The sequence below is a fragment of the Eleutherodactylus coqui genome, chromosome 13 (assembly GCF_035609145.1).
Source record: "Eleutherodactylus coqui strain aEleCoq1 chromosome 13, aEleCoq1.hap1, whole genome shotgun sequence".
In the NCBI taxonomy this organism is placed as follows: Eukaryota; Metazoa; Chordata; class Amphibia; order Anura; family Eleutherodactylidae; genus Eleutherodactylus; species Eleutherodactylus coqui.
The window spans coordinates 125,872,600-125,886,818 of record NC_089849.1 but is presented as its reverse complement, the minus strand read 5'-3'; the positions used below and the strand labels follow the sequence as shown (position 1 = coordinate 125,886,818).

Genomic DNA, 14,219 nt, shown 5'->3' with positions numbered 1-14,219 from the left:
GCTCCTGGTTTGCGTACGTACGCTCCGGGACACGTGACGCGGCTCAGAGTTTTATTTCTTCTTGTTTTTTTGGCAGGTCACAGTTTGCCACATGCCTGGCCCACAGTTTTAAAGGCATTTTCTCAATATCATCACCCATATGTCCTGCTCATACACATTGTGTCGATAGGGACATCACATTCATGCGCCGCAGATACCGACGCTTCATTAACTCAAGGAGGGTCCCCATAGTAGTAAGTCCTCCATCCAATTCGAAGGTTTTACTGTACCTAAATCCTGTGAGCAGAAGTCCTTGGTTTTTCTCTTTGCCCTCTGGTGTCTGGTCTGTTTGCTCTCCACTGTGGTGGATGATGGAAGTACAGTTTTACCTGTTGAAGATTGTCATCACCATTTTGTGGTCAGCTCGTGTCAGAGTGTGACCGCAAGCTCACAGGTGAGTCCTTCACCTTTTTGATCGCCACCTTTTGACACAAGTTTGTGTTCTTGGAGCGCCGTCCCTTTTAACGCTGCTATTTTATTATTTCTTATGCAGTAGTGTTCTGTGCATAGCAAGACGTACATGTTCAAAAGACACGTATTGTAGTTTTACTAACAGGGTCTTAGACGTTGAGCATGCAGCTTTGTCATAATTAACCTTTGTAATGTTTTACTATGATAGAAGTATCACACATGCTGCAAAGTTTGAATTGTAGACTTTGTGGGGTTCTCACACTATATAACCTCTTGTATTGGAACAATAAAATAGAAGAGCGTGGACACATCATTTAAGTGCTTCTCATTGTTCTCTTCTCCGAGGCCTCGTCTACATATAATTAGCACTCATCATCACAAAATGTTAGTGTTTTTTCTCTTACTGTCATCAATGCAGGTATGTATAAAAACTGGACTCCTTCTATTGTCCATTCCATATTCTGCCTGAGAAGGAGTTGCTTGTTTCTGTGAGTTTATCTTTGAAATGCGTTGCAGCTTTCTGGACCTGATGTTTGTACTCACATTACCTCGGCAATAAATGGCTTTGTTGTTCGTTTGCACTTGCCCTGTATCCTGACATGTCTGTGCAGTGATTTGCTATAGAGTCAACTTGGAACAAGGGGGTAATACAGACGTTTGTTCCACAACTCCCCCTCAGAGGTAAGTTACATCTTTCCTTCTGAGTGTTATGCCATATTGTATTATTGAAGGATTTACCCCTGAGCGCTGGTTTCGTTTCCTTCTATGATTTCCCTATTTAAGGGAGAATAGCTCTTAGCATGCTGAGGCTGTATGGCAGTGCATGATGGCTGGGCAGCAACATACTCTCGGCTCTGCCATGTGCATGAGCTAGAACGCTGTAAAAGCTGAAATAGAATCCAGCACTCAAAGAAATGCAAAATATATTCATTAATCCATCAGTGAGAAATTAGAGAAAGTCTTGTTTGACATTTTAGACCAATCCTGGAGCTTTCTGAAACATCAGCTGTGCAAGAGAAACAACACTATGTAAATGCAGCCCATGTTAGGATCATGGCCGGAGTCGCATGAGGGATCCTGACCGCTCAGACAGATACTGGGAGGTTTAACAGAGTGAAAACTTGTGGCTAAAGAGGAGAGAAAACGTGGTGGACAGTACCTGTAATTAATGCACTCTAGGCTTGGAGTCATACCTGGCGTGCTGCAGAAGATCCAGTGCCCATCCTCATCATAGTTCGGGGTGGTGGAGCACCAGAGCTGGTTATCAGATCTCCCCACTTTGGTACAGGAGTTGAATTGATTGTTCAAAAAAATGAAAGGGAAATTGCACTGTGCAATAATAGGTCTTGGCTGATCACCTATAAGGAAACGTGAGTGTTCATATGGATGCCCCATAAATATTACATGCGCCATACACCACAAACGGATCACAAGGTTATCAATAGATGCATATAAGAAACTCACCTTGTATAGTTATGCGTCTTCAGGCTATTTGTACTAATTGTCAAAAGAGTCTGTCCAGCCTCTGAAGACTTCCATTGAAGAAGAAACTCTCCACCTCCTGTGGCAACCTGTTCCACTCACTGATCCCCCTCACTGTCTGATATCTAATCTGTGTCTCCTCCCTTTCAGTTTCATCCCATTGCTTCTGGTCTTTCCTTGTGCAGATGAGAATAGGGCTGATCCCTCTGCACTGTGACAGCCCTTCAGATATTTGTAGACAGCTATTAAGTCTCCTCTCAGCCTTCTTTTCTGCAAGCTAAACATTCCCAGATCCCTTAATCATTCCTCACAGGACATGATTTGCAGACCACTCACCATCCATCCATTCTCTGAACTTCCTCTAGTTTGTCTATGTCTTTTTTAAAGTGGGGTGCCCAGAACTGGATACAGTATTACAGATGAGGTCTGTAGAGGGGGATAATGACCTCACGTGATCTAGACTCTATGCTTCTCTTAATACATCCCAGAATTGTGTTTGCCTTTTTGGCTGCTGCATCACATTGTTGACTCATGTTCAGTCTATCATCTATTGGTATATCCAAGTCTTTTTTACATGAGCTGCTGCTTAGCCCAATTCCTCCCATTCTGTATGTGGCTTTTTTAATTTTTCTTGCCCAGATGTAGGGCTTTGCATTTCCTCTTGTTAAATACCATTCTAATAGTCGCTGCTCACTGTGCAAGCTTTTCTAGATCTTTTTGAATGCTCTTTCTTTCTTCCCTAGTGTTAGCTATCTCTCTTAGCTTTGTGTTGCCAGCAAATTTGATAATTTTCCCCTCAATTCCCTCCTGCAGATCATTTCAACACTCAGTGCCTTGTTGTACCCCACTTGAAATATTCCTCCACTTGGATGTGCAGAAAAATGAAGAAAGCACATACAGAATGGGAGGAATTGGGCTAAGCAGAAGCAAATGCGACAAAGACTTGGGTATACTAATAAATCATAGGCTGAACATGAGTCAACAATGTGATGCAGCAGCCAAAAAGGCAAACACAATTCTGGGATGTATTAAGAGAAGCATAGAGTCTAGATCACGTGAGGTCATTATCCCCCTCTACTCTTCCTTAGTCAGACCTCATCTGGAATACTGGTTACAGTTCTGAGCACAAAAAAAATGGCTGAGCGGAGACTTAATAGCTGTCTACAAATATCTGAAGGGCTGTCACAGTGCAGAGGGATCAGCCCTATTCTCATCTGTACAAGGAAAGACTAGAAGCAATGGGATGAAACTGAATAGCAGCCTGTATCCTAGCCTTCTGTAATAGTTTTCTTATCTTTAGAAGTCATCATTTTCACGTGGAGGGGCCTCTGGAGGTCTTGGTTAACATTGAATCCTATGGGCTCCATTAATAAAAGATACCGCTTGGAAAATCTCACATCAGTAAAGTATTCCAGGAACAGCTTTGTATAAAATAAACGGGGTCATTGCAACAATATGGTTCAGCCTGTCTGCCAAGTCAGATACAGTGGTGTGACAAGTCACTCTGCTTAGTCTTTGCGGCTCTTGGTCTTCTTCCTTGTCCCCCTCACAAGGTTGGAGCCAAAGTATATACAGGAGGCAACAGCGATTATGCAGGGTAGACAAAAGTCTTCTCAGTGGCGGTCCTGAGTCACCCTCTTCTCATCACCGCTGCCCCGGCCCACAGTGATATCAGACTAAATGGGGGGTGGTTGTACAATGCATGGTGCTGTTCCATTTATTTCAATGGGGCTGACTAAAATAGCAGAGTACAAGCGCTCAGCCTCAGCTATCTCCAGCATTTCCATTGAAAATGAATGGGCTGGTGCTGCGCATGTGAGACCGCCACTCCGGTTAATCTCATTCACACTGCAAGAGGTGCAGTGACCTCATTGTGAGGAGTGGGACATGGCACCTCTATTCTTGGCATGGGTAAGGAGGGGCTTATCACCTATGCATAAGATAGGTGATAAGGTTGTTCTTGGTAGAACCCCTTTCAAGGGTATAGAGCTGAGTAACAGAGAAAGGAGCAGAATTAATCATTACTAATTAGAGATGAGCGAACCTACTCGGCCACTCCCCTTTTTCGCCCGAGCGCCGCAATTTTCGAGTACTTTCATACTCGGGCAAAAAAGATTCGGGGGGCGCCGTGGGTGAGTGGGGGGTTGCAGCGGGGAGTGGGGGGGAGAGGGAGAGAGAGAGGCCTCCCCCTGCCCCCCGAATCTTTTCACCCAAGTACGGAAGTACTCGAAAATCGCGGTGCTCGATCGAGTAATTACTGGAAACGAGTATATTCGCTCATCTCTATTACTAGTCTGAAGCCACAGATGATCCAGCAGAGCTACACTGGTAATGAGTGAAGAAAATCTAATATACTATGTGTTGACCAGACCGATGAGTGCGGGTTGTAGGAGTCATCTGCCTTCACACCTTGGGCTGCCCAACAATCCTTAAGGTAAATTCACACGGGCAGTAAACACTTTGCAAATTCTGCAGCATTTACAGTACAAGCCACAAGGAAGAAATTGTAGAAAACTCTTGCGCCTGGTGCGGAAATGTCCTGCAACGAGTCTGTAACAAGTCTAATTATGCTGCCGGATTTCATCCCTTGCAATACAAGAGTAAATTACACAGTTGAACCACATTTTAAAACGTGGCCCAATCCGTACCACATGGATGCAGATTTGGCCACTGCAGACGTCCAGCGAAACTGCTGCAGGTATCCTGCTGTGGGATGCCTGCAGAATTTGTGTGAATTTACCCTAACGTTTTGCACCCTGACTTGTTCTGCAAGGGAGTAACTTTTCCACTAGTGTTTTAGTTACTTTTTAAGGAACCTTTCTCATGGGACGGAATTACACCGCAGGGAGCACTGCGGATTTTGCGGCAGAATTGAAAAATTGTTTAAAGGGTAAGTATCTGTCTGGTTGTTGTATTACCCCAGGAGGTCCTATTAAAAAGGGATCGTCCAGTAACTGCAATTCAAATGCTCCATCTGAGTACACACAATCATCTATAACAAGTTTTCAAAACATTCTACAGGGGATGGACAAAAAAGTGGAAACACTGTATGAAATGTATGGGATTTTAATCATTAGCACTGAGCTGTCCTTTTGACCCCTGCTTGACTGAAATCTTTCCTGCCAAATTTGTGTTTACTTCACCTCTTGCCCTGCTCTAGGGGGTTTTGGGAGCCAGCCGGTAACAGAAGTTGACCAATGGAACCTTGTTGCTTGGGCAGATATTCACTTCTGCCCGGCAGCATCTATGTCATATTTTCTCCATGTAAAATCGGTCTCTACAGGTCTTATTTAAATATGATTTATAGTCCCATGTAACTTAAGGCATGCATTTGGAACAGGGTTTCCATATTTTTGTCCACCCACTGTACTTCTGGCATCTCCAAACATTCTAAAAACTTGCAAACTCTTTAAAAACAGCAAACATTTTGCAAACCATTTACAGACACGTTTCCAAGTGTGGACAGGGCTGAAGGTTTGAGGTTTCCATGGACCGCTATGACCAAATGGTGTATAAAATGTGTTACTTACCCAAAGTGGTGCAAAACTCCCACTGAGAATCGCGGTCATAGTCCGAGGTCTTAGAACACCAATAGGCACGATCCATCCGACTGTTGGGGATGCAGGAGTAATACAAGCGCTGGAGATAGTTGAAAGGAAACACACAATGTGGGAATGACACATTCAGACCTGAGAAGAGAGGCATCTAATCAAAACACGGTCTACCATCCTTGTGGTCTTCTGTACGATGCCAAATAACAGCTGTTCTTACCTTCTGATATCTGCACCGTTACTACGAGAAGAAGAAAGAACAATTAGTTGAAATTCACATTTTTCCGATTTTTTTAATTTCATTTGATTATAAAGACAAAGTAAGAGAGTTTGTAAGGCTGGAAAAAAATATCCCAACTGTAAGTAACAAAATGCCTTCCCGACTCCAATCTGGTAATCGGAATTATCCCCGGATCACCGACCCTCCTGAGTAATCAGAGATATAACATGTAATATTGTAACACCAAAGTAAGTCATCCAGAACCTCTTATACTCTGTTATCAAATTCTCCATCACCGCGTCCGCAGGCAGAGAGTTCCATAGTCTCACTGCTCTTACAGTAAAGAATCCCTTCTATGTTGTGTAGAAACCTTCCTTCCTGTAGATGTAGAGAGCGCCCCCTTGTTACAGTCACAGTCCTGGATTTAAAAACATGATGGGGGAGATCTCAGTATTGTCCTCTGATTATATATATATATATATATATATATATATATATATATATATATATATATATATATATATATATATATATATATATATATATATATATATATATATATATATATATATACACACACACACACACATACATACACACATATACATACACACATACATACACATACATACATACATACATACATACATACAGTTATTAGAGCCCTCCCTTGTTACAGTCCTGGGTATAATAGATAATGCAAGAGATCTCTGTACTGACCCCTGATATATTTATACATGGTTATTAGAGCGCCCCCTTGTTACAGTCCTGGGTATAATAGACGATGGGAGAGATCTCAGTATTGTCCTCTGATATATCTATACACAGTTATTAGAGCGCCCCCTTGTTACAGTCCTAGGTAAGATAGCTGATAGGAGAGATCTCTGTACTGACCCCTGATATATCTATACATAGTTATTAGAGCTCCCCCTTGTTACAGTCCTGGGTATAATAGATGATGGCAGACATCTCTGTACTGACCCCTGATATATCTATACATAGTTATTAGAGCGCCCCCTTGTTACAGTCCTTGGTATGATAGATGATGGGAGTGATCTCTGTACTGACCCCTGATATATCTATACATAGTTATTAGAGCGCCCCCTTGTTACAGTCCTTGGTATGATAGATGATGGGAGAGATCTCTGTACTGTCCCCTGATATATCTATACATAGTTATTAGAGCTCCCCCTTGTTACAGTCCTGGGTATAATAGATGATGGCAGACATCTCTGTACTGACCCCTGATATATCTATACATAGTTATTAGAGCGCCCCCTTGTTACAGTCCTTGGTATGATAGATGATGGGAGTGATCTCTGTACTGACCCCTGATATATCTATACATAGTTATTAGAGCTCCCCCTTGTTACAGTCCTGGCTATAATAGATGATGAGAGAGATCTCTGTACTGTCCCCAGATATAGCTGTACATAGTTATTAGAGCGCCCCCTTGTTACAGTCCTGGGTATAATAGATGATGGGAGAGATCTCTGTACTGATCCCTGATATATTATACATAGTTATTAGAGCGCCCCTTGTTACAGTCCTGGGTATAATAGATAATGGGAGAGATCTCTGTACTGACCCCTGATATATTATACATAGTTATTAGAGCGCCCCTTGTTACAGTCCTGGGTATAATAGATAATGGGAGAGATCTCTGTACTGACCCCTGATATATTATACATAGTTATTAGAGCGCCCCCTTGTTGCAGTCCTGGGTATAATACATGATGGGAGAGATCTCTGTACTGACCCCTGATATATTATACATAGTTATTAGAGTGCCCCCTTGTTACAGTCCTGGGTATAATAGGTGATGGGAGATCTCTGGGTATTGTAGTCTGCGCATTCCATGTATTACTTTAGTGCACATCTGGCTCCAGGTTTATAAGTTTTACGGAGGCAGCGATACCAAATACATATTTTTGCTTTATTATTTAGATTATTTTATTGCAAATATGGCAAAAGGGTTTTTTTTAACTTTTTTTTAATAATTAGTAAAACTTTGTTTTGTTTTTTACACTTTCTTTCAGCCCCCAGGAGGGACCACAACCAGCGATGCTTTGATTGCTCCTGCAGTATGACGTAATGCTATAGCATTACATCATACTGCTTTTTGACAGGCTGTCCATCAGGCCACCCCACGAGGATGGCTTGATAGGCAGTCTGCTAAGACAGCCCTGGGGCATTTCAGAAGGCCCCCGGCTGCCATGACACCTGTACGGCTCCCCCGATCTCACCATGGGGGGCCATGTGGGACCTCCGAACATTGTTCAGGGCATTTAAAGGGTTAATAGCTGCGATCGGCTGCGCTATTGCCCGCAGGTGTCAGCTGTAATAAACAGCTGCCGCCCGCACTGTATCTCCCTCCATACAGGTCCTGCAATGACAGGACGTAAAAACTCTATTGCGCCGTCACTAAGGGGTTAAAATATCAAAGCATTGAAATGGCATCACCGTGCCCCCAGAAATATTAGGCCTCATGTCCACGGGGAAAATAGGCCCACCGCGGATTCTTCATGCAGAAAGAATTTAAAAAAATCGCGGCATTCTCTATCTTTCTGCGATGCGCTATTTTTTATCTCCCATGTATTCCTATGGAGGGTTGCGATGCGATTTTAACGTTACAAAGTGTCTTTGACTTGTGTGATAAAAAATCGCGAGATTATTCCCCAAAAAAAGCATCGCTCACAAAACACCGTGAATAAAGATGCGATTGTCTTGCAGAAAAATCGCAATTGCTCGTGTGGAGCCAGCCTGATACTGCTGCCACACAGTACTCTGTCCCCTCTGTGGCTCCACACGGTATAATGAGTCCCTATGTGGCCCCCACAGGAACAATCAGGGCCCTTTGTAGCCCTCCCCTTATGTTGTGACTGTACTTTGAACATTTGCATAATGTGCTCCTCCCCTCCACATGGCGCACATCATCCAGCAGCCTGCGTAACTGCAACCCTGCACCTGTCAGCTCCTCCCTTTGGTCACCCCAGAGAAGAAGCCTCCAGAGGGGAGCGGTATTACAGTTACACCCAATGTAGAGAACGGGAGAGGAAGGACAACTGTATTTTTAGTGACATATTTCTTTGCAGCTTCCCAGGGGTGGTGGAAGCTGTAGAAAGTGCGGGGTGCTGGTGCCAGCCCTGCTTTAGTTGCCCCCTTTGTACCCGCTCAAGCTCTGATATGTCCTTCTTGAGCACCGGTGCCCAAAACTGTCCACAATATTCCATGTGTGGTCTGCCCAGTGACTTGTGAAGAGGAAGAACAATGTTCTCATCATGCACCCCTAGACCTCTTCTGATGCCCCCCATGATCCTATCTGCCTTGGTAGCAGCTGCCTGACACTGGTTGCTCCGGTTAAGCTTAAGTTGGGGTCACAAGGGGCGTAATTGCTGCAGAATTTCTCCATGGAAATTCTGCCCGCCGCTTTTTATCCCGGGATTAGCAAAGTGGACGAAAATTGCAAAAATCTCATCCGCACGCCGCAGCCGATTCGTTGTGGACAAGCCGCGCTGAAATTGACATGCCACGCGGAATTCAAAGACACAGCATGTCAATTCTTTCCCTGTTTACACAGTGGCCTCTCTATGCGGAGAGATGGCAGCAGCGGAATACAGGCGGTGCAGCCGCTCCAAAACCTGCAGTGAAAGGCCGCTCGTTGGGAGGCTGCACATTTCCCACAGAAATCTCTGGTTATTTCCGTGCGGCTATTCCGCGAGATTTTGGTCCCGTGTGACCCCAGCCGTACAGTTATAAACCCCCCAAGTCCTTCTCCATGTCAGTGCTCCCCAGTGGTTTCCCATTTAGTGCGTATGGTGACATGGGTTTCCCGCCTGTGTACAAAACCTTACATTCATCAGTGTTACCCCTCAGCTGACACTTACTGCCCCAACGTACCCAGATCTATATGTACCCACATTCTGTGCTCTTGTGTTACTTTACATAGTTTTGTATCATCTGCAAATATTCATCTTTTACTGCACAATCCTTCTACCAGGTCATTAATGAATATATTAAAGAGAATAGGGCCCAATACTGCCCCCTGTGGTACTACATTAGTAACAGTGACGCCTCCAATACTGCCCCCTGTGGTACCCCACTAGTAATGGTGAACCCTCCAATACTGCCCCCTGTGGTACTACAGTAGTAACAGTGACCCCTCCAATACTGCCCCCTGTGGTACCCCACTAGTAATCGTGAACCCTCCAATACTGCCCCCTGTGGTACCCCACTAGTAATGATGATCCCTCCAATACTGCCCCCTGTGGTACCCCACTAGTAATGATGATCCCTCCAATACTGCCCCCTGTGGTACCCCACTAGTAACAGTGACCCTTCCAATACTGCCCCCTGTGGTACCCCACTACTAACAGTGACCCCTCCAATACAGCCCCCTGTGGTACCCCACTACTAACAGTGACCCCTCCAATACTGCCCCCTTGTGGTACCCTACTAGTAATAGTGACCCCTTCAATACTGCCCCTGTGTTACCCCACTAGTAACAGTGACCCCTCCAATACTGCCCCCTTGTGGTACCCTACTAGTAATAGTGACCCATCCAATACTTCCCCCTATAGTACCCCATTACTAACAGTGACCTCTCCAATACTGCCCCTGTGGTACCCCACGAGTAACAGTGACCCCTCCAATACTGCCCCCTGTGGTACCACACTAGTAACAATGACCCCTCCAATACTGCCCCCTGTGGTACCCCACTAGTAGCGGTGACTCCTCCAATACTGCCCCCTGTGGTAACCCACGAGTAACAGTGACCCCCTCCAATACTGCCCCCTTGTGGTAGCCTACTAGTAATAGTGACCCCTCCAATACTGCCCCATGTAGTACCCCATTACTAACAGTGACCCCTCCAATACTGCCCCCTGTGGTACCCCCCTAGTAACAGTGACCTCCTTCAATACTGCCCCCTGTGGTACCCCACGAGTAACAGTGACCCCTCCAATACTGCCCCCTGTGGTACCCCACTAGTAGCGGTGACTCCTCCAATACTGCCCCCTGTGGTACCCCACGAGTAACAGTGACCCCTCCAATACTGCCCCCGGTGGTACCCCACTAGTAGCGGTGACTCCTCCAATACTGCCCCCTGTGGTACCCCACGAGTAACAGTGACCCCTCCAATACTGCCCCTTGAGGTACCCTACTAGTAATAGTGACCCCTCTAATACTGCCCCCTGTGGCACCCCACTAGTAACAGTGACCCCTCCAATACTGCCCCTTGTGGTACCCTACTAGTAATAGTGACCCCTCTAATACTGCCCCCTGTAGTACCCCATTACTAACAGTGACCTGACCAATACTGTCCCCTTTGGTAACCCACTAGTAACGGTGACCCAATCAGAGTATGTACCATTTATAACCCCCTCTTTGCTTCCTATCACTGACCAGTTACTTACCCCCTTACACACATCCTCCCCCAGACCAAGCGTTCTCATCTTATATACCAACCTTTTATTTGGCACAGGATCAAACGCTTTGGAAAAGTCTAGATACACAAAATCCAATGACCCTCCCCAGTCTAGAACCTACCTCCTCGTAGCAGCTGATCAGGTTGGTGTGACAGGAGCCATCCCTCATAAACCCGTGCTGATATGGAGTTGTACAGCTGTTGTCCTTGAGGTCCTCCAGGATGGCATCTCTTAGAAACCCTTCAAACATTTTACCCACAGTGGAAGTTTCCAGGGTCACTTTTCGACCCCTTTTTGAATATTGGCACTTTGGCTTTAAAGGGGTTCTGTCAGTAAAATTTAAAAAATGCATATTCGCCCACATCCTGCCCTTTATCCCTTAGGAGCTAAACCTGTAAAAAGAAAAGACTGAAGGAAAAAAAAAACACCTCACCTAATCCCATTGTTGTTCCTCCTCCGCTGTTTACCTGCCGCGCGCAGGGTCAGCTCCAGCGGCTCCTACGCGCTCCCGCCGTCCTGGCCGTGTCTCACCTCTGCAGTCCACAGAGAGTTGACGGCGAGTGCGCACGCACGCTGGGAAGGGGGGCGCATGCGCAGTCGCCGTTGACTCCCCACGGACGGCAGAAGTTAGATGCGGCCAGGCCAATCAGTGGACGACGCGTCACTTGTGACTTGCAGACCACTGACCAGGGCGGCAGTACTTGCTGCCCGGCATGGTCGGAGCAGGGGCGGAAGCTGACACTTTGCCAGCTTCTGCCCTGCGATCGCAGAGCTGCCGGAGATAAAGAGGAGGAGCAGCAGCCTCCCGGGGACCGGCCCGACGGCACAGGCGAGTAGGTTTTTTTTCCTGACAGAACCCCTTTAAAGGGGTTGTCTCGCGAAAGCAAGTGGGGTTATACACTTCTGTATGGCCATATTAATGCACTTTGTAATGTACATCGTGCATTAATTATGAGCCATACAGAAGTTATTCACTTACCTGTTCCGTTGCTAGCGTCCTCGTCTCCATGGTGCCGTCTAATTTTCAGCGTCTAATCGCCAGATTAGACGCGCTTGCGCAGTCCGGGTCTTCTTCTTTTCTCAATGGGGCCGCTCGTGCCTGAGAGCGGCTCCGTGTAGCTCCGCCCCGTCACGTGCCGATTCCAGCCAATCAGGAGGCTGGAATCGGCAATGGACCGCACAGAAGCCCTGCGGTCCACCGAGGGAGAAGATCCCGGCGGCCATCTTCAACCGGTAAGTAAGAAGTCACCGGAGCGCGGGGATTCAGGTAAGCGCTGTGCGGATTTTTTTTTAGGTCCCTGCATCGGGTTTGTCTCGCGCCGAACGGGGGGGCTGTTGAAAAAAAAAAAAAAAACGTTTCGGCGCGGGACAACCCCTTTAATGTAGGAAATAATGATCTATCCCAATTCTTAGTTCCCGTAGAACCTGGGGAGTGTGCCATGAAGCTCAGGTGATTTGCCTATCTTAACAAAGCAACCTTTTTTTATTCTATTTTTGTTTTTTCCTCCTCTCTTTCTGAAAATCATAACTCTTATTTTTCCATCAACATACCTCTCTGAGGGGTTATTGTTTTCAGGATGAGTTGTACATTATAATGGTTCCATTTAAACTTAAAAAATATGTAAGTGAAGTAAAATGGAAAAAACATAATTTCACCATCTGTGAACCCTTTACATGCTGCAATGTACATTGATCACAACATGTAAGGGGTTAAGAGCATGGATGGATGAAAACATCAATCCCCCTGTTGCAGCGTGAGGGCAGCTATCAGTCATACCTGGCTCCCACTGCAGAATGGCACTGTCTCATCCACGGGATATTAGTTTATGTCCTGTTAGGTTAAGTGCCACCCAGCCAGGACGTAAACTTACAGCTAGTGACGTTAAGGGGTTAAAAAATAAAATCTTTAAAAATATATATTTTCTGCTGCCATCTTCTGACCTCATAACATTTCTTATCTTTCTGTCAATGGTGTAGTATGAGGGCTTGATTTTTGCTGGATGATCTGTATTTTCTGGAGTTCAAACAACTTTTTGATTGCTTTCTATAAAAAGTTTCCTTGGAGGCATGGTGACCCAAGGAGTGAATTTCTTACCGAAAATTCCTTTTTCCCGAGTCATCCTGACGGCAGACATGGAGGTTGCACCTTGACCTTGTAGGGACAGGAAGCAAGAGACTTCAAAAGGCTCCTCCTGCCTCCCATTCACCAGTGTCTTCTAAATTACTTACATGGACATGTTGTGGTTAACCAAGGAAGATTTTATTGCTCCGAGACAAAATTAACATGGTTAGTTCTTTTTTTGAACATAAACAATAAGAGGGTAACTTACCCGGACATAACACAAGATAATATACACAAATTTACCGCATAAACAGAAATGTCCACCATAGGAGCCTCTGGGCTACTGGTTCGTGCCCGCATGGACGTAGATATAATCGTGTGAATTTTGGGAGGGAAATACGTGCCGTCAGGATGACTCGGAAAAAAGGAATTTTCGGTAAGAAATTCACTCCTTTTCCCGGCGTCATCCTGATGGCAGACATGGAGTATACCAGATTAACTCTTAGGGAGGGACCACTGCTTGCAGGACCTTTCTCCCGAAAGAGAGATCGGAGGAGAGGTCCGCATTCAGCCTGTAATGTTTAGCGAACGTGTGCAGGTTGGACCATGTGGCTGCCTTACAAATTTGGTCCGGCATCGCCATAGCCCTCTCTGCCCAGGAGCAGGAGACTGCCCTGGTTGAATGGGCCCTGAGTCCTTCCGGGATAGTTCTGTTGCAGGAAGAGTAGGCCTGCTGGATGGTGGATTTTATCCAGCGGCTAATGGATCTCCTAGAAGCCGCTCTTCCTCTGCCCGGCCCTGGAATTGAACAAAAAGACAGTCAGCCTTCCTGAAGGATGGGGTCTGCTCTAAGTAGCATAGAATGGCCCTCCTTACATCCAGGCTATGGTAGTCTCTTTCCCTATCATTTTGGGGATTTTGACAGAAAGATGGGAGAATAATTTCTTGCTGTCTATGGAATTTTGAGGCTACCTTTGGGAGAAAGAAGGGGTCATTTTTTAGTATGACCCTATCGTCCTGGACTAATA

General features: G+C 45.6%; 1 protein-coding gene across 3 annotated transcripts in view; it reads right to left on the bottom strand.

The window, feature by feature from the left end:
* Nucleotides 1–14,219, bottom strand: part of LOC136587494 (seminal plasma protein HSP-1-like) — an 84,294-nt gene that overhangs the window by 53,137 nt on the left and 16,938 nt on the right. For all 3 annotated transcript variants that reach the window (XM_066586090.1, XM_066586091.1, XM_066586092.1), the window contains exons 2-4: nucleotides 5,704–5,724; nucleotides 5,463–5,621; nucleotides 1,644–1,808 (exon numbers count right to left, since the gene is read on the bottom strand). In XM_066586090.1, coding sequence (XP_066442187.1) covers nucleotides 1,644–1,808; nucleotides 5,463–5,621; nucleotides 5,704–5,724 — 345 coding nt within the window. The remainder of the gene's footprint in view (nucleotides 1–1,643; nucleotides 1,809–5,462; nucleotides 5,622–5,703; nucleotides 5,725–14,219) is intronic.